General features: G+C 40.7%; 1 protein-coding gene across 2 annotated transcripts in view; it reads left to right on the top strand.

The window, feature by feature from the left end:
• Positions 1 to 19,310, top strand: part of ECPAS (Ecm29 proteasome adaptor and scaffold) — a 99,716-nt gene extending 80,406 nt beyond the window's left edge. The window contains exons 34-49 of one of the 2 annotated variants that reach the window (XM_077769861.1): positions 387 to 508; positions 2,306 to 2,456; positions 3,406 to 3,471; positions 4,894 to 4,983; positions 6,070 to 6,136; positions 6,941 to 7,032; positions 7,115 to 7,181; positions 7,411 to 7,602; positions 8,202 to 8,410; positions 9,207 to 9,250; positions 9,347 to 9,539; positions 12,407 to 12,545; positions 14,476 to 14,581; positions 14,793 to 14,881; positions 17,614 to 17,685; positions 19,013 to 19,310. In XM_077769861.1, coding sequence (XP_077625987.1) covers positions 387 to 508; positions 2,306 to 2,456; positions 3,406 to 3,471; positions 4,894 to 4,983; positions 6,070 to 6,136; positions 6,941 to 7,032; positions 7,115 to 7,181; positions 7,411 to 7,602; positions 8,202 to 8,410; positions 9,207 to 9,250; positions 9,347 to 9,539; positions 12,407 to 12,545; positions 14,476 to 14,581; positions 14,793 to 14,881; positions 17,614 to 17,685; positions 19,013 to 19,152 — 1,839 coding nt within the window. In that variant the 3' untranslated portion in view covers positions 19,153 to 19,310. The remainder of the gene's footprint in view (positions 1 to 386; positions 509 to 2,305; positions 2,457 to 3,405; positions 3,472 to 4,893; positions 4,984 to 6,069; positions 6,137 to 6,940; positions 7,033 to 7,114; positions 7,182 to 7,410; positions 7,603 to 8,201; positions 8,411 to 9,206; positions 9,251 to 9,346; positions 9,540 to 12,406; positions 12,546 to 14,475; positions 14,582 to 14,792; positions 14,882 to 17,613; positions 17,686 to 19,012) is intronic. The other variant, XM_077769862.1, reaches the window with a different exon arrangement.
• The last annotated feature ends 2,994 nt before the right edge of the window (positions 19,311 to 22,304 follow it).

Raw genomic sequence — 22,304 nt, 5'->3', positions numbered from 1 at the left:
TTAACTGACGGAGCTGCCCAGGCGCCCCTGAAACTGCTGTTTCTTGTTCCAGATTTGTGCTCCTGACCAGTGTGCTATGCTGCCACCCAAAGTTATTGATGATTAAAATACCTTAAGCCTTCTGCAAAGTGCTTTCTTACACATTTTCTCATTTTATTTTCAACTGTTTCCTGTTGGCCTGAGAAGGCCAAAGCTTAGAGAGTGGAAGCATTACCCAATTCCTTTTAGTTACTGGCAGACAGAGGACTCTTTCCTGTTTCTCCTGAAAGTATCATGGAAAGTTGACTCACTTACTCTTTTCTGTGGCTACGGGAAATATTTTGTTAGATGAATGCTTTATCGGTAAGAGGTCAGTGTCACTAATTTCCACGCTCTGTGTATGTGAGGTTTGTGTGAAAATGTGTGACCCTGCCAAAGGAGCAGCTGGCCAGAGAACCATCGCTGTCCTTCTGCCTTGCCTTCTGGACAAAGGAATGATGAGCCCTGTGACAGAAGTTCGAGCCCTCAGGTGTGAATCCACTGACTAAATGAATGTATTGGATTTACTTAGTTCCTAGCCATTTAGCAGAAATAGTGTGTCTCTGAATGTGAGATTCTTAGAGTATGGAGAAATGAGTTGAGGATAATCTGTTGAGGTGACCCAAGAGTATTTGTGAAAAGTTGTGAGGCAGAGCATGTTTGCCGAAACACATACTCTTATGGGGGACCTTGTTTTGGACTAGCATTCTGCTGTTCTGCCTTGACCTTGAGTATCAAGGTGCCTTACTGTGTTGCCATCAGCCTCTGCCCCCAGCAGGCACACATTTCTGTTATGTCACAGATCCTTGGTAGTTATTTGTTATATCATGTTAATATTTCACAGATCACTAGGTATAAAATAGTATCACCTGCAACAATGAAATACTAAAAAAAATACACTCATATATTTCACATATATGGCTATTTTGTAAAATTCAGTGGTGAAGGATTCTAGTTTGTATTGTTTTTCTATTTTTCAACTAGAGTCCTATCTAGGAATTTTATCTGTCATTTTAGTTCAGTTTTAAAATTAGATCAGATTAATAGTACCAGCATAGTACCATACTTATATATGTAACTGTTTCATACTACTTCTAATAAAATAGCTGAATGAAGGTTGTTTAAAAAAATTATTTGTGTAACAAAGGCAAGGGAATGATAAAATTAGGGTATTACCATTTTGCTATCCTCTGTAAAATAATTTGGGGTAATAATCATTAGCAGCTTCTAAATCCACTGGTGAAAGGCTGATGGGAACCTTTAAGTGAATGGTTAGGTTATCCATGCTTGAATCCACTGATAACTCTTCACAAAAAAAGACAAGCAGACATTACATGCATCATAGTGTGCTAGAAAAATAGGACATGTACATCACCACCTCTGAAAGACTCTTATTAAAAAAAAAATAGAACCTGAGCCTAATTTAGCCTCCAGGTCTGTACAAAGAACAGAAGGGCATGTTAAATGACACCATTGGAATATAGTTAGAGAGGACAAATTATAAGAAAAAAGAGTAGGGATGACACTTTTAGAAAGGTTTTAAGAAATACAGTAAATTGTAGTGTGTGGCTGGGCTCTGGATCCAGTTCCAGCAAACCAACTCTTTTTTTTTTTTTTTTTTTAAGTTTAATTATTTTGAGAGAGCAGGGGAGGCGCAGAGAAAGAGAGAGAAACAATCCCAAGCAGGCTTCGCATTGTCCGTGCAGAGCCTGATGTGGGGGCTTGATCTCACAAACCATGAGCTCATGACCTGAGCCAAGATCAGGAGTCTGACACTTCACTAACTGAGCCACTCAGGTGCTCAGCAACAAACCAACTCGTAAAGACATTTGTGAGACAATTATGGAATTTGGATATCAGATTATATGAAAACTATTAATATTTTCTAAGTTTGAAAATGATATTTTGATTATAGTAAAGAATCCTTGCCTCTCAGTGACACATGCTGAAGTTTAGGTAGGGGATACTTTAAGGTAATACGATGTCAGGGGGAAGAAGTGTGCTTTTGTGTATGGAAAAGGTATAAATGAACCAAAATTGGCCAAAAGTTGCTAATTGTTGAACCAAGTAGAAAATATGTAGAATTTCATTTATGATTCATTCTTTCACATATACTGAAAATTTTCTATAATAAAAAGTAAAGGAAAAAAATAGTGCCAAGACCAGACTCTAACCAGGTGAATGTATTCCTGAATGCAGTAAAATACAGAATGTCCTCATGATTAGATTTGCAGAGCTTCTTGCTTATATCAAAAGGACTTAAGAGTTGTGTTCTGTGTGTCTGTAGCATTAACACCCTTGTGAAGATTAGCAAAAGTGCAGGAGCCATGTTGAAACCACATGCGCCGAAACTCATCCCAGCTCTGTTGGAATCCTTAAGTGTATTGGAACCCCAGGTTCTCAATTATTTGAGCCTCCGGGCTACAGACCAAGAAAAGGTGAGTTAACAACACAGATCTATTGGTCAGGATCAAGGAGGAAAAGGCTTGCTAGGTACCGAGTTCCATCTGAACAGTCTTTCTAGTGTCCCTAGACAGACTCCATGACTCGAATGATACCGTCACCACTCTTGAAATCACTCAACTCCTGTGACTACAGGCAGTGGGTTTTGGGGAGGGTCGTGGGAGGGAGCACAAGGAGGGCTCATACACTATTTTGTGAATTGGATGAAAGCTAACACTTCCATTAAAAAAATGCATTTACATTTATTTAACACAGTTTTTTTTTATGTGTTTTTTTTTGGGGGGGGTGGGTTCTACACCTTCAGAGTCCTTCTATGGACCACTCCTGCCCTTACAAGTGCAGAGGATTTGTGTCTAGAGTTGGGCATAGTCCAAAATTATTCTGCTTTTCAGATATATGGTAGTTGCCTAGACTGTTTTTTAAAAATTGTAGGTGAAACGTTGATTATGGAAAAATAATGCAGAAGGGTAGACAGTCATCCCCTAGGAGTTCCCTCGCCCCTGCTGGTATAGTATCACTTCCTGAGGGTTCCCATTCTCAGTGGATTCCTGAGTCTGTTTTGAAATTCCCATGTAGTCACAGGCTACAAACCCACACAAGCACATGCATTTAAAAATAGACTATGACCGTTGTTCTACAACTTGCTTTTTGTTATTGACAATACATCACATCTGTAGATAGAGCTACTTCATTCTTTTTAATGCATGCATCATATTCTGCAGTGAGGTGATTTCAGATGTTAGAGAGATTATGCAGCATCAAAGGTTGTGCCTGTTCCTTTATTTATATATTATTTTTAAAAATTTCTTCTAGAAGTAAAGCCCTTTTATGTGTGTGTGTGTGTGTGTGTGTGTGTGTGTGTGTGTGTGGTGGGTTCTTCGTAATTAATTGAATGTGCTGAGTGACTTGAATTTGTGTTCTCAGGCTGCGATGGATAGTGCTCGACTTAGTGCTGCCAAATCCTCTCCCATGATGGAAACAATCAACATGGTCAGTGCCTCATGTAATAGGGATGTTTGTTTGGCTACCTTAGAGTGTGATTTTTCATTCTTCAGGGTCCATCAAATGATGTAGAGACTTAAGGGATGAGTCAAGTACCTATTGTGACTGCTGTTTTTTCTCAGTACGGTTCTTTTTTCTTCTTCTAGATTACTAAATTGAATAAATCATTTTCTAAATACCAAAGTTCTTTAGTTCAGATTTGCGTTACACAGAAGAACAGCATATTAAAAGATCCCTCTATAAATGTATATCTCTTTTGGCCTGCCTGTTTACAAAGATTCAGATAGCTGTCTCTGCCCGAGCATTGTCTTTGGGAGGACCTCGGAAGGTTGTAAGCTGGAGGTTCCGTGAAGGTAGGCGGCGTAGAGGGAAAGAGAACTCAAGCAATGCTGAAATGTTTTAACCACGGAGAGGGATTTGCAGAAAAGAGCTGCTTGGCACTGAGGTTCTAAATTCTAAAAATCCTGGAGTCTGGGATTAGGGGGTCACTAAAGGCTAGAACCAGCCCTCCTGTGCATACCCTGGAGTGCTTAACTGACAGCTTGTGAGCTACTGGAAGTTGTTTTGCTAAGCAGAGTGCAAGGCTGGACAAGAGAAGAAGATGTTTTTTAGTGCTTATGGGGGCACTTTCCCCAAAATTTGGTCTAAGGATGTTATGTATTAATTAGATGAGGAGAGAAGAACTCTTAAATAAATAGAAACGGTTAGCAAACGCCTTACAGATAATGGTCATTTATAATAGAATGTGTGTCATTGCATTTTTAAAACATAATATTCAGCTAACAAGGTGGCGTTAATAAGCTGGTTTGGTTGGGCAGGCCCGCTGAAGCCAATTCATGTGTTTTCCACTCAGCATGAATCGGTAAGGAGGAAGATAGGCCCAGAGAAATCCCTTCTTTTTGGGTAATTATAATTTATTTTCTCCTTTAGTAAGGCAGTGTTTTTTGTTATTTTTGTTTTGTTATTATTTTTATTTTTTAAAAACTTTTTTTTTTTTTTTTTTAAGTTTATTTGAGAGCGCACCTGAGCTGGGGGCCTGGGGAAGGGCAGAGAAAGGGAGAGAGAATCTAAAGCAGGCTCTGCTCTGTCAGCACAGAGCTTGATGTGGGGCTCAGTCTTACCAACAGCAAGATCATGACCTGAGCCGAAATTAAGAGCTGAACGCTCAATTGACGTAGCCACCCAGGTGCCCCTTGTTTTTTTTTAATGTTGACCCACTGATGAATGGCTTTTCTGTTCATAGTACAGTGGTAGTTTTACGTTGATATGAGTGTAAAATTAAGCCAGCAATTTTTCAGCTTCAGGTCAAATCCAGTGGATAACATATTTGACATAGCAGTTTTAATTGGTGATGTGGTATTGACTTCGTCATTTTCTAAGGTTAACTTTACATTTATTCTTTTTCCACAGTGCCTGCAGTATCTTGATGTGTCGGTGCTGGGTGAGCTGGTTCCTAGATTATGTGAATTGATCAGAAGTGGTGTGGGTCTGGGAACCAAGGTAAGTAAGTATTTTTCACAAGAGGATTCACATCTTCATTAGTTTGGGCCACAAAAATGTAATAGCTGTCATACTGAAATTCATTGTTCTCTGTAAACCTTAATAGTTTATATTAACTATTTTGTTTCTATGGTTGCACTAATAACTTAAAACCTGTAACTTACTCAAAATATAAAACATGTGACTTATTCAATAAATAGTGTCTTACTTTTTTAATGGAATCATTTCTGTCCCTGATGGGACAGAATATAATGAATATGCCCTCTGGGTCCTCATCACGATCAGTTATTAATGGAAATGCTTGTCGAGATATTGAGGCACGATGGTTTTAGGTGGTGATTAGTGTTTTCACAGGGGCCAGCAGGTATCTGGTTAGAAAAATGTCTTCTTCTCCAAGATCTCTCAAGGATCTGACTCAGTCCCACACTTTAAAAACAACTCAGATTTTTTTCTCCTGACAAAATTAATACTTGCTTGCATTTAAAAATTTTAGCATTTATAGATCAGGAGGAAGGTAAAGATTGTCCATTAAGTTTACCACGTAGGGGTAATCGCTGTTAATATTTCACAGTTTTCTTCCCCTCTCTTTCCTGGACCTGTGTCTTCTGCAGCGTCCTCTTTATAATGGCCGGAGGGTACTCTGTTGTGTGGCTGCAGCAGCATTTATTTCAGTCCCTCAAGGAACATCTGATTTGTTGTCAGCTTTTTTGATATTAAACCAGCACTGTGATGAATGTCTTTAGACACAGCTGAAGCTATTTGTTTTGGTTAAATTCTTAGAACTGAAAATGTCAGAACAAGGGTCGCCAAGAGGACATATGTTTCCCTCCCAAAAGACTGTACCAGTTTTCTTTCTTATTTGTGGTGTATGTGAGAGTACACATCTTCCTGCTGGAAGCCTTGAAAAAAAGTCTTTGCATTGCTACTTTAAAATAAGGACCATCCTCTTTCCAGATTGAATCCTAAAGGGGCTGTTAGGCTTCATAGATTTCTCATCTTTAAATCATTGACACCTAAGACAAAGGGTTTGAAAGACAGAACCATTGTGACCATCAAATTTAGACCTTTGCCTTTGTAACCCTGTAGGGAGGCTGTGCCAGTGTCATTGTGTCATTAACTACTCAGTGTCCCCAGGACCTAACACCTTACTCAGGTGAGTTTGTCAAAACTGTGTGTGGTGACATTTTGGTATGGCCATGTCTTGTGTGACAAGGTTTTTGAAAAAAAAAAAAAAAATTATCAATCAGACAAGCTTGTGATCTTCTGTATGATTTTTCTCCTTTAACCCCCTTTTTCTTCCTTTGTTTCATTGTTTGCAAGAAGGTGCAGGGATGATCAAGTTTAGCTAGTGTTCACGGTTCTATAAGTATTGCATTAATTCTTACTGGTTTAAGAAGGTGAAAGTATCTGCCATTTTGTAGGATTTGTTTACCATTTATGTCTAACTTTTTTAAGTTTTTGAGAGAGAGAACACACAAGTGGGGGAGGGGCAGAGATAGAGGGAGAGAGAGACTCCCAACCAGGCTCCACACTGTCAACACAGAGCCTGATGTGGGGCTTGAGCTCATGAACCATGAGATCATGACCTGAACTGAAAAAAGAGTCAGATGTTCAACCGACTAAGCCAACGAAGGTGTCCCTTTTTATGCCTAATTTTCTGTCAGCATTTTTTCTCTTCAGGTGGGAAGAGGGCTAATGAACTTTATGTACCTAGCTCTCATTTTTGTAACGTTTCCTGCAGTATTCTAGACACAGATTAATGTTTAATTTCATATAGGAAAGGAAGCAAGTGGATAGTACAAATGTAACATACTTGGGTTCCAAACTAGCATGGAATAAATCAGATGTTAATTACAGGATTAGGTTTGTTTTTGTCCTGGGAACAGAGCAGAACATTTTTCTCCGTTATTTCTGATAGGTAAACAAGAATCACGTTTTTGTCCATTACTTCTGATAGGTAAACTTATGAGTGCTTTGCTCAGTGGCCTGACAGATCGGAACAGTGTAATTCAGAAATCTTGTGCGTTTGCCATGGGCCATTTAGTTCGGGTGAGTTGGATTTCATATTTAATTAAGTAATTCTGCTTTGGTAATTATAAAGAAATAAGTAGGGTTGCTTTTTATTTTTCAGACCTCACGGGATAGCAGCACTGAGAAACTCCTGCAGAAACTCAATGGCTGGTACATGGAGAAAGAAGGTACCTTTCTTTTCGTCCTGTTATTTTTAATTTAGATGTTAGCAATCTAGGAAAGCAGTACAAATCAGGTCTTGCCTTCTGTGATATTATGTGCTTTGCTAGGAACAGTTCTGATTGGTTTTATGGATTTGTTTTGCCATGGTCCAAGCTAAGTAGTTTGTTGAGATCAGTCATCCTGACTAACAGCAGAAAGTAGGATGAAGTTTACAGTGTTTCTCCTCCTCTTTAGAACCCATCTACAAGACCTCTTGTGCTTTGACTGTTCATGCTATTGGACGATACAGCCCGGATGTATTGAAGAACCATGCCAAAGAAGTTCTGCCTTTGGCATTTCTGGGCATGCATGAAATAACTGAGGAGGAGAAAGCAGAGAAGGAAGAGTGTAACTTATGGACTGAAGTTTGGCAGGAAAATGTACCTGGTTAGTAAACAGCGCCTGTGAATTAAGCCTGTTTCTTAAAAAACACAGCAGGGATTTTTACTCCTATTTTTCATTTAGATACTCCTGTAGTTACTTTCCCAGAACCCTAACAGCACGTGTCCCATTTGGTTTAAAGCCTGTCCAAATTGCTGCATTCTCAAGGTTGGCGCTCAGAGCTCTTTGCTCTCCGCTCTCATTACTGCCCATGTAAGAGAACAGAACCTCTGCCCAAGCAAAGCAGAGCTGTACCTATTTGAGTTGGGAGTTGGTGATTCTATGTTGCCTTAGTGTATTCCTTCAGAGTGATGCTTCTTCATTCTGTACTTTACCTTCATGTACAAATGGGTGGAGACCATTTGCATGACACCCTCCTGTGGACATATTCAAGTTCATAAAGACTTACTGTTGTAAAGGTGTATCCCAACACTCCCCTCTTTCTCTCTCTTTCAGAGAGTGGTGTGATGTAACCTTTGAGAACATTTATTGCTTTAGACTGATGGTCACTGCCTTTTTCTTTTTCATACTTATAAGAGAAAAACCAGTTGATTTTTTTTTTTTGTCATTTAAAAGTTGCTTTAATTTTGCTTTTCATAACCTAGGTTCCTTTGGTGGCATTCGGTTATACCTGCAGGAGTTGATTATCATTACCCAGAAGGCTTTGCAGTCTCAGTCCTGGAAAATGAAAGCCCAGGGTGCAATTGCCATGGCATCAATTGCAAAACAAACCAGCTCCCTAGTACCTCCATATCTGGGAATGATACTGACCGCATTACTGCAAGGCCTGGCTGGACGAACATGGGCAGGAAAGGTAAAGGAACCATTCATGCCCAGTTAAATTAAAGGTATCCTTAAAGGATTATGATTTCATCTTTCATTTTCTATAAAAATTAGAATCTGCTTTTGTGGGATGTCACATGGATTGTTTTATCTGAACCAGCTTTCCTAGCCAGTGGGAAGCTCTGTGTAAACTTTGTCTGATTAAATATGATGTTACATCAAAATGTAACCCACATGTTTTTGAGTACTGCATAGTAATGCGGATGGATTTTTATTTATCACATTTAGCTTTCCAAGAGAAGTTTTAAATCACGTGGTTGGCTGTTTTATACCTGGTCACCTCGTGAACAGATCAGGATTGGGCACACATTGAGTTGAGTAGAAGGCCAGCTGTGCCTAAACCTGGAGCTGAGGGTGCCTGTCGCTGAGACCTGTGAATTAGTCACTTCATACACACGGCTGATAGTAGATTACCTACAGTGAACACTCAGTGGGGAACACAAGATGTGGCAGCATGTAACAGTCTACTTGATGTCACAGTCAGTAGCGGCCAACACAGTACTATAGTGTCTGGACGGGGAGTTCTGTGATTGACCTTGGACAAGTCAGGTCTCTCGGCTTTCTAAAATGGAGATGAAGACACTTGTCCTCCCTCTGTGGTTTGCAGGAAAACTCTGCAGATGTGCTTGTTAAATAGCAAAGTGCGTTAAAGATACTATGACTCTAGCTAAGTTACTAAATATTCCTGAGGTAATTCAGTCATCGTATATAGAAAGTAAATGACACACGTGTGCTTAACAGTATTCCCTCATCTTTCAATCCTTTAGGAAGAGCTGTTGAGAGCCATTGCATGTGTGGTGACAGCTTGCAGGTAAATGTTTTTTCAGTGATGATGCCATTTCTTAATCAGAACCCGAAAGCTGTGGTCCTTACTAACTATCCCGATGCTTTTGTGTGGCTCTTCTAGTGCACAGCTGGAAAAGCCTGTGCCCAATCAGCCCAGCACAAATGAAATTCTCCAGGCTGTCCTGAAGGAGTGTTGCAAAGAGAATCTTAAATACAAGATCGTAGCAATCAGCTGTGCGGCGGATGTCTTGAAGGCCACCAAAGAAGACAGATTCCAGGAGTTTTCAGACATTGTCATACCTCTCATCAAGAAGGTCATGACCGCCTGTTATCCCTTCTGGTTTAGTTTGTTTGTTTATTTATTTATTTATTTTTATTTTTTTAATTATTTATTTCTAGGAGAGAGAGAGACAGCGTGAGCAGGGGAGGGTCAGAGAGAGAGGGAGTCACAGACTTTGAAACAGGCTCCAGGCTCTGGGCCGGCAGTCAGCACAGAGCCCGACGCGGGGCTCGAACCCACGAACCGTGAGATCATGACCTAAGCGAAAGTCGGACGCTTAACCGACTAAGCCACCCAGGCGCCCCTATTTACTTATTTTTTAATGTTTATTTTTGAGAGAGAGAGAAACAGAATGTGAGCAGGGGAGGGGCAGAGAGAGAGACACACACAGAATCCGAAACAGGCTCCACCTCTGAGCTGTCAGCACAGAGGCTGATGCACGGGGCTCAAGCCCACGAACTCCGAGATCATGACCTGAGCTGAAGTTGGACGCTTAACTGACTGAGCCACTCAGGTGTCCCCCTTCTGATCTAGTTTATACTTAAAAACTAAATTTAAAAAGATAAAAAGAAAAAAAATGTGAAACTTAGAAATTTAAAAACTTAAAACATTTAAAAAGAAGGAAAAGAAAGGAAGATTTTCCTGGTGCCCTGTGTACATATTTTATTAGGATTAGTGTAACTGCAAATAGCAGAAAATCCGAAAATAGCATGGCCTCAAACAAGATAGCTGCTTTTCTGTCAGCTGAGAGTCTGGGCATTGTGGCTGGTTACGGCCTGGAGCCCTGCTTTCCTACAGTGTGTGGGTGTGCGACTGCCTTCCAGGCAGGCGACAGCAGAGTAGAGGAGGAAATGATGAAGGATCCAACTAGGTGCGTCTGTTCTCTCTCAAGGAGAGTTCTTGGACATCTCTGTGTGGCACTTTCACTTCTATTTCCCTGGCCAGTACTGAGCCAGGTAGCACCTGGCTAGGAAAGGCAGTCTTCTAGTTGTCCATTTGCCTGCCATGGGAGAAGGGGAGAGTGGGTGTTCATTGCAGGGATTTCAACCTGCAAGCTGGGAGACTCAAGACTATAGGAACAGTGAGTTCCAGGAGTCAATGTTGGAACGAATGTAGAGTCTCTGACATAGTGGTGATATGCTTTGCCTTTTAACTGTGTGCAGAAGCCACCCGAGTCATCCTAGAGTAAAGACAAGATCACCGTTTCACTGTGGGTTTTTTTTTTTAATTTATTTTTTAGTTTTTAATTTAAAAAAATTTTTTTAATGTTTATTCATTTTTGAGAGAGACAAAGTGTGAGTGGAGGAGGGGCAGAGAGAGAGGGAGACACAGGATCTGAAGCAAGCCCCAGGCTCCAAGCTGTCAGCACAGAGCCTGACATGGGGCTCAAACCCACAAGCTGTGGGATCATGTCCTGAGCTGAAGTCAGATGCTTAACTGAGCCACCCAGGCACCCCTCAGGGTTTCACTGTTATTTGTCTCTGCCATATATTGAGAGACTTTGATAAGAAAGACTTAAGTGTCATTTGGAAAATAAAGTACTCATTTTTAGAGATTGGGCACTGGTCCAGAGAAAAAAAGGTTATGGTTTATCATTTATTTTTTTATGAAATACGAAATGTTTTAAATAGGATTTTTATTTCTTGTGTTGCTGCTAATTGGTTTTCTTTCAACAGAAAGCTGTTTAGATAATTTCTGTTATATACTGATAGTACATGGATTTGAGAGACTTGTGTTTTAAATTCATTATATCACCAGCTAGATGACATACCTCTCAGCTTGTTTCTCTTTAAAGAGTTTGGATTTAGATGATTACCAGATTCTTTCATCTTTAATCTCGTGATTCTAATGCAAGGCTTTTAGGTTACACTTAAAATACTACATATACAGGCACAGGGGTGCCTAGGTGGCTCAGTTGGTTAAGCATCTGAATCTTTTTTTTTTGAGAGAGGGCACAAGTGAGTGAGAGGCAGAGAGCGAGAGAATCCATGAGGGACAGGGAGAAGTGTGGCTCGCACAAGGCAAGGCTGGAGTTTACCTGAAGGTGGAGCTCATACTCACCCAAAGCGGGGCTTGTGCTCAAGAACTATGAGATCATGATCTGAGCCAAAGTCAGATGCTTAACCGACTGAGTCACCCAGGTGCCCTTTTTTTGGTTCTTGAGCATCTGCACCCACATACAGGGGAGGGGCAGAGAGAGAGGGAGGGAGAGAATCCCAAGCAGGCCTCCTGCTGTCACTGCAGAGCCCAGATGTGGAGCTCAGTCTCACAACCATGAGATCATGGCCTGACTGGAAATCAAGAGTTGAATGTTTAACTGACTGAGCCACCCAGGTACCCCATGTGTCTCTCTCTTTTTTTCCTTAATCTTTTTTTTATAATGTTTCATATTATTTATTTTTGAAAGAGAGAGAGAGAGAACAGGAGCAGGGGAGGGGCAGAAAGAGAAGGAGACACAGAATCCGAAGCAGGCTCCAGGCTCTAAGCTGTCAGCACAGAGCCTGATGTGGGGCTCGAACTCATGAACCGTGAGATCATGACCTGAGTGGAAGTCAGAAGTCTGACTCTAGATCTCAGCTCAGGTTTTGCTCTCAGGGTCGTGAGTTCAAGCCTCCATGCCCAGTGTGGAGCCTACATAAAACCAAACAAACTACATATATAGCATATTTTTCACCTTTTCTTACAGATTCCTTTAAAGGCTTTTCCAAATTTATTAGAGAGGTATAGTATTTCTGTAACAGATTTTTTTCACAGACAGGAAGACTCACGGTAGAGAATTTAGCATTTAATTCTTGGTTAACATCTCCTGCTCTGGGACCCTGGTTGTCTTTGTAGTACACGTGTAACTCTGAAGGGAAAAAAAACTTAAAATTTGCCTTCCTTTGCTTTCATGTATCCTAGAACTCACCTGAGAGCACTGGCGTTCGGACAACCAAAAATGAAGATGAGAAGGAGAAGGAGAAGGAGCTGCAGCTGGAATGTCTGCTGGGAGCCTTTGAGAGCCTGGGCAAAGCCTGGCCCCGGAACGTGGAGACCCAGCGTAAGCACCAGGCCCTGCGCGTGCGGAAGTGCCGTAGCCAGAGGCTGCTTATGCGCTCGAGGGTGTTGTGTATGACAGGTGGTGCTGTGGTTGCTTGTGGAGCCTGATTCATAGTAGGGACCCGCCGTGAACTGTCCTCCCGCCTCAGCAAACAGTCTCATTGACTGCCGTGTGCTACAATGCGGTGACGCACACTGGGCGGCCTAAACCACAGAAACTGCTTTTTCCCAGTTCTGGAGGCTGGAAGGCTGAGATCAAGGTGTTGGCTGTGTGGGCTCTTCTGCAGCCTCACTCCTTGGCATGTAAATGGCCATCTGTGTCTGTGTCCTAACCTCTTTTTATAAGGACACCAGTCAACCTGGATTGAGGACCCTTCTAATGACCCCTTTGAAGACCCTTTCAATACAGTCCTATTCTAAGGTACTTGGAGTTAGAACTTGAACATAAGAATTTGGGAGATGCACTTCAGTCCATAGCAGTCATGATAACGGTTATGTAGTTTGCCCATAAAAAGAATTGTTACTCTTTATGATGCTCTTTTCTGGGAAATCAATAGAATTTATTAGTGAGCTCTTTTCTTCAAACTTAATGGCCATATTGCCAAATCTTCAATAAACAGGTGAAATCTGTATTTCACTGAGAAACTTGGAACTTTTTGAGAGATCTTTATATTTCCAAAGGTTTAGGTAAATAACCACCAAGCCTTTGCTCTTGATCTTGGTTGCAGTTAGTTCAGAGGGCCTTAAGGATGACACTGCTCCTGAGTTTGCCTTACGCTACTTCCTGCAGAGAGCACCCTGCTGAACATGTTAATATTCTTGGATGATGTATAAAATATTGTTGATTATTCAGGCTTGGATATGTCTAAAATCAGACTTAGAGTTGTCTTTGAGCCTTGCTGTTCTTTGTGTGAACTTTATACAGCATATTTGCTATGTATCGGAAGGATTTTCCCAAAGACAGAGATTTGTTAAGTGGTCTTATTTCTTGATATTATGTTACGGGCTGCAGTGAAAGTGCACTTCATCTGACACCATTTGGACTCCTAAGTTTTGCTTGATATGTAGAAAAAGTTAAAGTAGGGAATTCTATAAAAAAGATCACACACAAAGCAGTTTATTTTAGTATAAAGCATTGGAATGTACATTCATTTGCTAGTTATTGAGGACAGGGCCAAGGTCTTTGAGAATTTCATTGTTCTACATTGACTTCTTATGTACGTCTTACTCATAAAGCAGCATCTACAATTTCTGGTTTCTGTTTGTTTATGGTGGAGAAAGAAATTCTAGTCTATTAGGAAACAAATCAAGAGCAGAATTCTAGCTTTTTATTCCAGTGCATCTTTACATTTGTGAACCACACTAAATTCAACAGTATTTAAAAAGTAGTTACATTGTCGAGCTTTATCCTCCTTTTCATCATTCAGTGTATTATTAATGATATAATTATAACAAGTGCAGTTGGTGTGACATGTTTGGGATAAAGCACTGCTGTGTCTTGATAAGCCTACAGTATGCACGAGCTCCTTGTGAGTGTCCAGAGAGGAGTTCCCTACCTCCAGAGTTCTGCTTTCTTTGGTTGTAACTCAGGGTATTTTACAGGAAGAAGGAGTGCGGTTAAGATTCTGTGTTAGCTCCTTGGAGAAGGATATTGCCTTAAAAATGAACATTTCTGAACAGTTAATAGGACCCTTGATGGGAGGATGTTTCTGGTCCGGGAAATTTGGGAATTGGGCACAAAGTTATGCTGAAGTTCTTTTGAGATTTCCTGACTTTAATTTAAAGACATGTGTTTTATTTATTTTTTTTTTTTTCTCTTTCCTAACCCTCCCTATCCTTCTGTGCTCTGGTTTCTGTCTGTCTCTGTGTGTCCCTCACTCATTCTGTCTTCTTCCTGCACTGTCTGTCCTGCTCTGTTCTGTTTGCCCCAGGTTGTTACCATCAGGAGCTGTGCAAGTTGATGTGTGAGCGGCTAAAACTCAGCACGTGGAAGGTGCAGCTCGGAGTCTTACAGTCGATGAATGCCTTTTTTCAGGGGTAATTCTGCTTCACACACAGTTCAGTCATTTATTTTTCCTCCCCCGGCCCCTCAGCATTTTAGATCTAATCAGTGGAATTCTTTCAGATTTTAAAACCAAATAGCTGAAGTGACATCATAATGTGACACATGCAGATAGAAATTGTGCCAGAAAGGTTTGGGGATGTTTCTTAATAACTGGCATTTTTTATCTTGCTTTTATTTGTACAGATTAATGCTTTTGGAAGAAGAACATGCAGATCCTGAGGCTTTGGCTGAAATTCTCCTTGAAACTTGTAAAGCAATCACATATTGTTTAGGTGAGTGTGGTGAGCTGACATGGATAAGGAGTCCTAACCTTAGAGCTCAGGGAGCAGAGCTTCAGGCACTCCCTCCCTCCCTTGTGCGAGGAGCCGCATTCACGGAGCAGCTGCCGAACTACTTCATGTGCCCGATATGTGTCCCCAAACTGTGGCATGTTACTCTGGAACTAACCCCTAGGTTAGAAAAACCTTTCTGATAAGTACTTTTTTTTTTTTTTTTTTTTTTACTTTTATTTGGGAAGAATTTCAAACTTACAGAAAAGTCGCCAGAAATAGTGCATGTAATACCTGTGTCTCCTTTACACAAAGTCACCTGTTAATATTTTGTCCCATTTACTTCATCATTTGTACTTCTCTGTACACGTGTTTTTTCTCGAACCATTGTTGGTATGTAGCTGACATCTGCCCTTTTACTCCTGAGTTTGCAGTGAGCGCTCTTTGATGTAACACAGTGCAGTCCCAGCTGTAGGGATGTAACACTCACGCAGCAGGGTTAGTCAGATTTTCACCATTCATAGTCAGGGTTTTCAGTTGACTCAACTATGTTCTTTTTTTTTTTTTTTAATGTTTTTATTTATTTTGAGAGACGGAGAGCATGCATGTGTGCAAGTGGCTAGGGATAGAAGGAGAGGGAGAGAGTGAATCCCGAGCAGGCTCCATGCTGTTAGCATGGGGATTGATCTCACAAAGTGGGTGATCATGACCTGATCCAAAACTAAGAGTCTGACACCTAACTGACTGAGCCGCCCAGGCGCCCTCAACAAATGTTCTGGTAGACTTTCTCCGCTCCCCATCAGTATGGAGTCCAGTCCAGGATCATTTACTGAACTTGGCTGTCATGTCTTTTTTAGTTTCCTTGAATCTGGAACACTTCCTCAGCCTTTCTGTATCTTACATAACATTGGTAATTTTGAAGAAAAGTCTTCCCCTTGCCCCTCCCCCCATTTCTAAAACTAGAATGTTTCTCACTTGGTGTTTCATGTTTACTGGTGAAGATGCAGGTTATGAGTTCCCAGCTGGGACACTCTGTGAGTGATGTGCCCTCGCACGTCCAGGGACACATGGTGTTCATCTGCTCAGATTGGCGATGTTAATTTTGATTACCTGGTCAAGGTACCACTCACTTTTCTTTTTCTTTTCTTTTTTTTTAAATTTATTTCTGAGAGAGAGAGAGACATTGTGAGCAGGGGAGGGTCAGAGAGAGAGGGAGACACAGAATCTGAAACAGGCTCCAGGGTCTGAGCTGGCTGTCCGCACAGAGTCCAACATGAGGCTCGAACCCATGAACCATGAGATCATGACCTGAGCCAAAGCCGGACATTTAACCGACTGAGCCTCCCAGGCGGCCCAGCCACTCACTTTTCTTTATTGTGTAGTTACTGTTTTCCTCCCTTGTGTCTGGTAAGAAGCCCATGGGAACACACTTTAAGACCATTCAAACAATCTGCTCCTCCTAACTATGTCTAACCAGCAGAGAGAAGGTTCTTTAAGACCACGCAGCTACCCCACCCCTCTTCAAAGTATGCTCTTTGGACTTAGCATGTGTCGAGGGCTTTTCCCTGAACCACTGTTACCAGGGCAGTTTTGCACCACCAGCACTTCCTTCCCATTTACCAGGTGGGCATCGGCCTCCTCTTGTAAACAAGGTGCCGCCTCTCCCTCTCTCTCTATTCATCTCTTATCAGTACTGATTTGTGGATTTTCTCCCCTCCCCAATTGGTTTATAATTAGTTATTTTCCTTAATTAATATTTTGCTCAGATCGTTCCAGTGGAGGCTTCTTTAAGCTGACTCCTGGGTCTTATTGACAGGTCACTGGCATCCTTTTAGGCACCTCTGTGCTTTGTAGCACAAGGGATGTTATAAGCTCATCTCGTGCTTTCCTTGCCCCAGGCTTGGTTGTGTATTAATGTTTTCAGTGGACAGCATCACCCTGACCTGGAGGCTGTGTCTGAAACAGACACTCGGGAAGTGTAGTTCAGCTACAGCTCTTGGAGGCAGCGTGCTATTGAATAAGGAACTGGCAGCTAGGGGGCGCCCGGGTGGCTCAGTCGGTTAAGCATCTGACTCTTGGTTTCTCCTCAGGTCATGATCTCATGGTTCTTGAGTTCAAGTCCCTAGTTGGGCTCTGCCCTGGTAGCATGGAGCCTGCTTAGGATTCTGTCTCTCTGTCTCCCTCTCTCTGCCCCTCTCCCACTTGCACATGTGCGTGCTTGCACTCTCTCTCTTTCTCTCTGTCTCTCAAAATAAACAAACATTAAAAAATGAAAAACAAAACAAAAGAACTGGCAGCCAAGACACTAGTCTTTGTAGGGTCTCATCCAGTGTTTTTGATTGTCCTTGACCCTCTGGGTTACATAATGTTTTCTGATAAAATGAGGAACTCCTGCAAACCTGAAGACCTTTCTTAGGTGTCATGTGAAGATAACTCTGTGTTTGAGATAGTGTCGTTTGATTTCTCACTTATAAAATGGGTCCTTTAAATATTGGCATTTGTTGTAATGATTGGTATATTTGGCTGACAGTTTTGCTTTTCTTTTTAAAGTAAGAAATATGGACATTAGCATATTTCAAGTATTTGATGATAATAAGCAAAAGGAAGCTTTTGTTTCTTTCCCTGAATTTTTAATTTCTGAATATCTTTCTTCCAGTAACACTAACTTAATCTTGGAGGTTCTGTGTGTAAGGACTATAAAACAAATAACGTGAACTCTCTGATTTTCTCCTTAGAAAATAAGACTTACTCATCTGTGAGAACAGAAGCTTTATCTGTGATAGAATTACTGCTTAAAAAACTTGAAGGTGAGTTCTTGATGTTTTTAATTGGAGGACCACAAATCCAGGATACTTTATGGCATATAGTTTAGGAATTTTTTTTCTCTTTTTGTTTTTAATAAGCATATTCTCTAAAATATAAATTAATACATGTACGTGTTAGTCAAATATACAAAGCTAACATCTTTAAAATTTATTAAGTGTTTAAGTTTGGTACTCTTTTATTTTATATATTTCTAATATATTATGAAGCCATAGTTATTGAAGTAATCAAGTATTGTTTCCACCATGACTCCTGATTTGATCTGGGTTCATTACGGTACCTGGTTGACAGTGGCGTAGTAGGCCCACTGTACACACACAAAGAAACGGGGATGCACTAAGAAGTGGAGTTGGGAAAACACTTTTAACAGTTGAGTCATCAAATGTGGCAGCAGTTTTCTTAATCCTGTTTTCCCCTCGTTTTCCTTTTTTTTTTTTTTTTAACCTTTTATCAAGAAGCAGATTTCCTCTAATGGTCTGTTGTATTAGTGGTAAAAGAAAACTGCTAGCATTTTCTCCAGTGGTGTTTTTCAAAAGGAAGCGTCTCTTTTTCCTCTTCATCTTTCATTATTCTAACCCCACAGATGAACAGTTTTCTTGAGAGTCTTGTATATTTTCTGTTTGTACTTCTCCCTCTCTCTGCACTTGACAATTAAAGCACCTGTCCTAGGTTCCATGAAGCAGGCCTTTTAGACTCACAATCCGTTTTTCCTTGTTGAAATAAAAGAGCTAGGCACCTAGTCACATTACTGAATTTTCACTTAGCCAGATATGTATGAATATATTCTGGATGAGGAAAATGAGGCTAAACAGTGAAACAACTTGCTTGAAACCACATCACTAGAAAGTAGCAGAACCTGATAGACAGGATTGAGGATCTGGTATACTTGTTGAGTTTCTGAAATTTCCAGTATGTGTAGAGATCTCTGGTACCTTCAAGAAAGCCAGTTTGTTCAGACTGACTTTGCAATTTTGAAGTTTATTCAAGATTTTTTTTACCAAGTGTATTTTATACAGAGGCTTTTTGTGTGCTTTGTCTTGATTCTTCCTACTTCCCACTTTTCTTCAGCATCCCTAGATCCTCTTTGTCCCCCTAGTGCGGGGGCCAGAGGATGAAGTTTTCTGACATAGTCTCATGTTATTGTCAATAATTAGGTTTTGAGACAACTATTGAACCTATTAAATATCAAACTGCTATCAAGGGGTTTCTTTGCATTTATTTGGGGGATAGGCTCTATGGAGGAAAAGAAGAAAGAAGTTTTTAGGTTTTTTTGCTTGCTTGTTCTATAAAGAGTCTTCTTTTTCCATTCAGAATCTAAACAGTGGGAAAGTTTGACATCTGAATGCAGAGTGCTGCTAATTGAGTCTTTAGCTACTATGGAGACGGACAGCCGACCTGACCTGCAGGAAAAAGCATCATTACTGAAGAAAACACTTGAAAACCTGGAATAAATTAGAAGGGGAAGAAAGAAACAAGTGCCATGTTCGTTGGGGGTTGAAATGGTGGTATTCTTTGAAAAAACCAAGTGGGGAAAAGTAAAGATTAATCTGTAGCATGCATCATTCCTTGGCTGAAATAAAAAAAAAAATGCCTTAAATTTCGTTCCTTATTAGCTTTATTTTACTTGATTTTTAAAAGTGTCTGGGCTGAGTGACCTTAATGGGACCTTGGATGTTTGAGACGTGGTCAGAGGTGAAACTGATGGAAATAGTTACAAAAAGAATTAAGGCTGTAATTAAAGGAACAGGCAGAGTTACAGAGCAAGCTGGATAAAAATCTTGGAACTGCATCCAATTAAATAAGGTTATTTTAGGAAGGGACTCTGTAACTCACTTAGTTTAATCCCCTTGCTTTACACCTGAAGAAATAAGCCAGCAGATGACTTAGCTTCCAATCTGAAGCCTGTGCCAGGGCCGGGACCCAGGTGTTTGAAGACATGCCCAGTATACTTTTATCAGCTGCTGCCAGTCAGTGCTCCCCCTGGCCTGCCTGAGATTCCCAAGATGAGGTGCATACTACAGACCTGGAACCAGAACTGAACCCACCCGTTAGGTCTAAGTACTGTTGGATTCTGGAAATTCAGAGGCTGAACGTTGTCTTGTCATTTGTTTAGCTGATCGGTTTTTAGAAAATGATTGATTACCAGCTTTATGGGTTGAGAGAGAGACTTTGCTCTCCACGTGGTAATCCTGGTTGCGATTGCCCTTTGACAGGCACACGAAAGTAGATTAGGACAGGATTGCGTCTTCTGTCTGTACCTGTAGCTGTGTCAATTGCAAAAGCCAAAAACCAACAACAAAATCGTGACTGCTCTGGTTTACCCTACTTACAATCTCAAATCTGTAAAGACGACTTGACTCTAGGATAGGAAAGCAAGCATCTTAATTAGCCATTTGGGAATAACGTTATCACTGAATAAACAATTGCAGCGAGGGTTTCTTTTCTTCTTCTTGTTCTGCTCATACCACTGCCGAAGGGCGTAGGGGACGGGGAAGAACCAAGTCTAACACAAGTGTTTGTGGTAAACTGAGAACTCTAGCTCACCTTGGACTCCAAGCACAAAATTGGTTTTACAGTCTATACTGACCCCTCCTTGACATTAACACCAGTGTAGAAACTCCATGGTCATTATTTTTGGTGGTCTCTATAGACCATTGTATTGACTATGAGCCATAATAAAAATAACTTCTTACATCTTAAACCAGAATTGTGTATGTGTGTATGAGTCAGTATAAAATCTCTAATCGAAATAAATGTTATGTGAAATAATACACATACTCTTAACTATGTGTGATATACTTTGATCCCTCCTCCCCACCATTTTAAATATTTCTCAGACCCACTAAATTCATTTCCTGACTTACCAATGGGTTGCAATTCACAGTTTGAAAAACACTGCTGTAAGTAGTACTTACACTTGGCTGGATGTACTCTGTTTTGGGGTTACTTCCTATTTCAAAACGAGTTTACAAATGAAAATTTAGGTGTTTATTATTAAAACGTCCTCTGGGTTGATACTAAATATAATTGTGGGTTTTAGTTGTATTATGAATTAAGTGTGAGGATCTTCTCATGGACTTCCACTTAAGAATGGCTTTTGTTTGGGGGAAAATCAACTTGGGATATTTTTCAGAAAGCATATATATGGCCTCCTAGAACTTGGTGTTTTCCAGATCAGTGTTTCCCCCTCTGCTATGTGCCCTCTGACTTTCATTTACAGGACCTAGGACTTGCCTCTGAGGCAAGAACGCAGTGCACGTCAGCTGTTTTCAGAAAGTAGGATTGTAAGGGCAAGAATTGTGCTCTCGGCCCATATGGAGCGTTACACCTCATCAAGTTGTATGCTTTTTAAACTTTTTGTTATTTACTGTTGGGAATTTCCCATGGTGCTGAGAGAGTGGTGCTGACCCTTGAGCCTTTGTGCTCAGCGCTGTTTAGTTCATTTATTGTCGCTTTCTAGAAGCACAGTTCCAATTTACACTCTTAATGCCTTCATCTCGAGCAGCAAGTCATTTGCACAGCTAGTAATGTGAAATCATGGTCTCCCGATGCAGCTTGTGTTGGGTGTGCTCTTCAAAGTGTTACTAGCCAAGATTTTGTAATTGTGGGATGTTGATAACAGTGAACAAATGACAGAAGGACCCATGCATGGTTATGCCTTTGGCCCTCAATTTCCAAAGCTATCTGGAACTGATTTTTATTTTTTTCCCTGGGAATATTCAGTGCTACTTGTCATACAAGCGTCTGATTTAGAGTTTAATTACTGAATTCTTTATTCCTGGAATTAGTGCGCTAGACAGAGCTTCACAAATCTATTGATACATGAAAAGGAGGGACCTGAAGTTTGGCCATTGGAAGTAAAAAGCAATGAAAGTCGTAGAAGATTGTATTTTTGGTGATAAAAGAGTGGCAGTTTCTTTAATTCATGTTTGTGTCTAATTTGCAACTGCCGGTGTGTCTGCCTGTGGCAGTGTACCTGCTAACAAAACTGACTGCCACCAAATGCCCATTGCTTCCCCTTCCGTCTTTACTTGTGTATGCACTAACAAGAAAAAAGATGTGACCTTGATGATCTGTGCTCTGGTAGCAGTTGCCCTGTGTGAACACTTTGCCCTTTGCGGGGCGTCTCTACTGGCTGCTGCCACAATATTTTCATGCTGCTTGTTAAGTTCAGGGAGTTCTTTTGACATCGGCACTCATTGTAATGTACAAATGTTGTTAAATGGATGTATATGTAACAGATTTTTGTATTTTATATGCAAAGTCTTCACAGAATCCTTTGCAATATGTGCTGAGCTAGTTAAGCATGTGATAGTCTTATTTGAAAGGAAAACCCTAGCCATGCCCAAGAAGATAATACGTGGTAAATAAAAGCTGCATGATCAGTTCTTTTGAAGTAGTGCATTAATTTTTACTGGTTCTCTTGGAAAATAGTTCAACCTCCACAGAATTGGCCAGTTACATTTTAAAAACTGAAAAAGGCCCCATTGCCTGCCAGCCATATCCTGAGCTACCTCTACTAAGCAGACGTTGCCCTAACTGGAAGCTCCACGGCAAAGCAGAAACGAAGGCAGGAGACTTGAAGAAATGCAGTCAAATACTT

Source organism: Crocuta crocuta, unplaced genomic scaffold, assembly GCF_008692635.1.
Source record: "Crocuta crocuta isolate KB4526 unplaced genomic scaffold, BGI_CrCroc_1.0 scaffold95, whole genome shotgun sequence".
In the NCBI taxonomy this organism is placed as follows: domain Eukaryota; kingdom Metazoa; phylum Chordata; class Mammalia; order Carnivora; family Hyaenidae; genus Crocuta; species Crocuta crocuta.
Note: the sequence above shows the minus strand (reverse complement) of the source record. Positions and strands in the feature narration are given on the sequence as shown.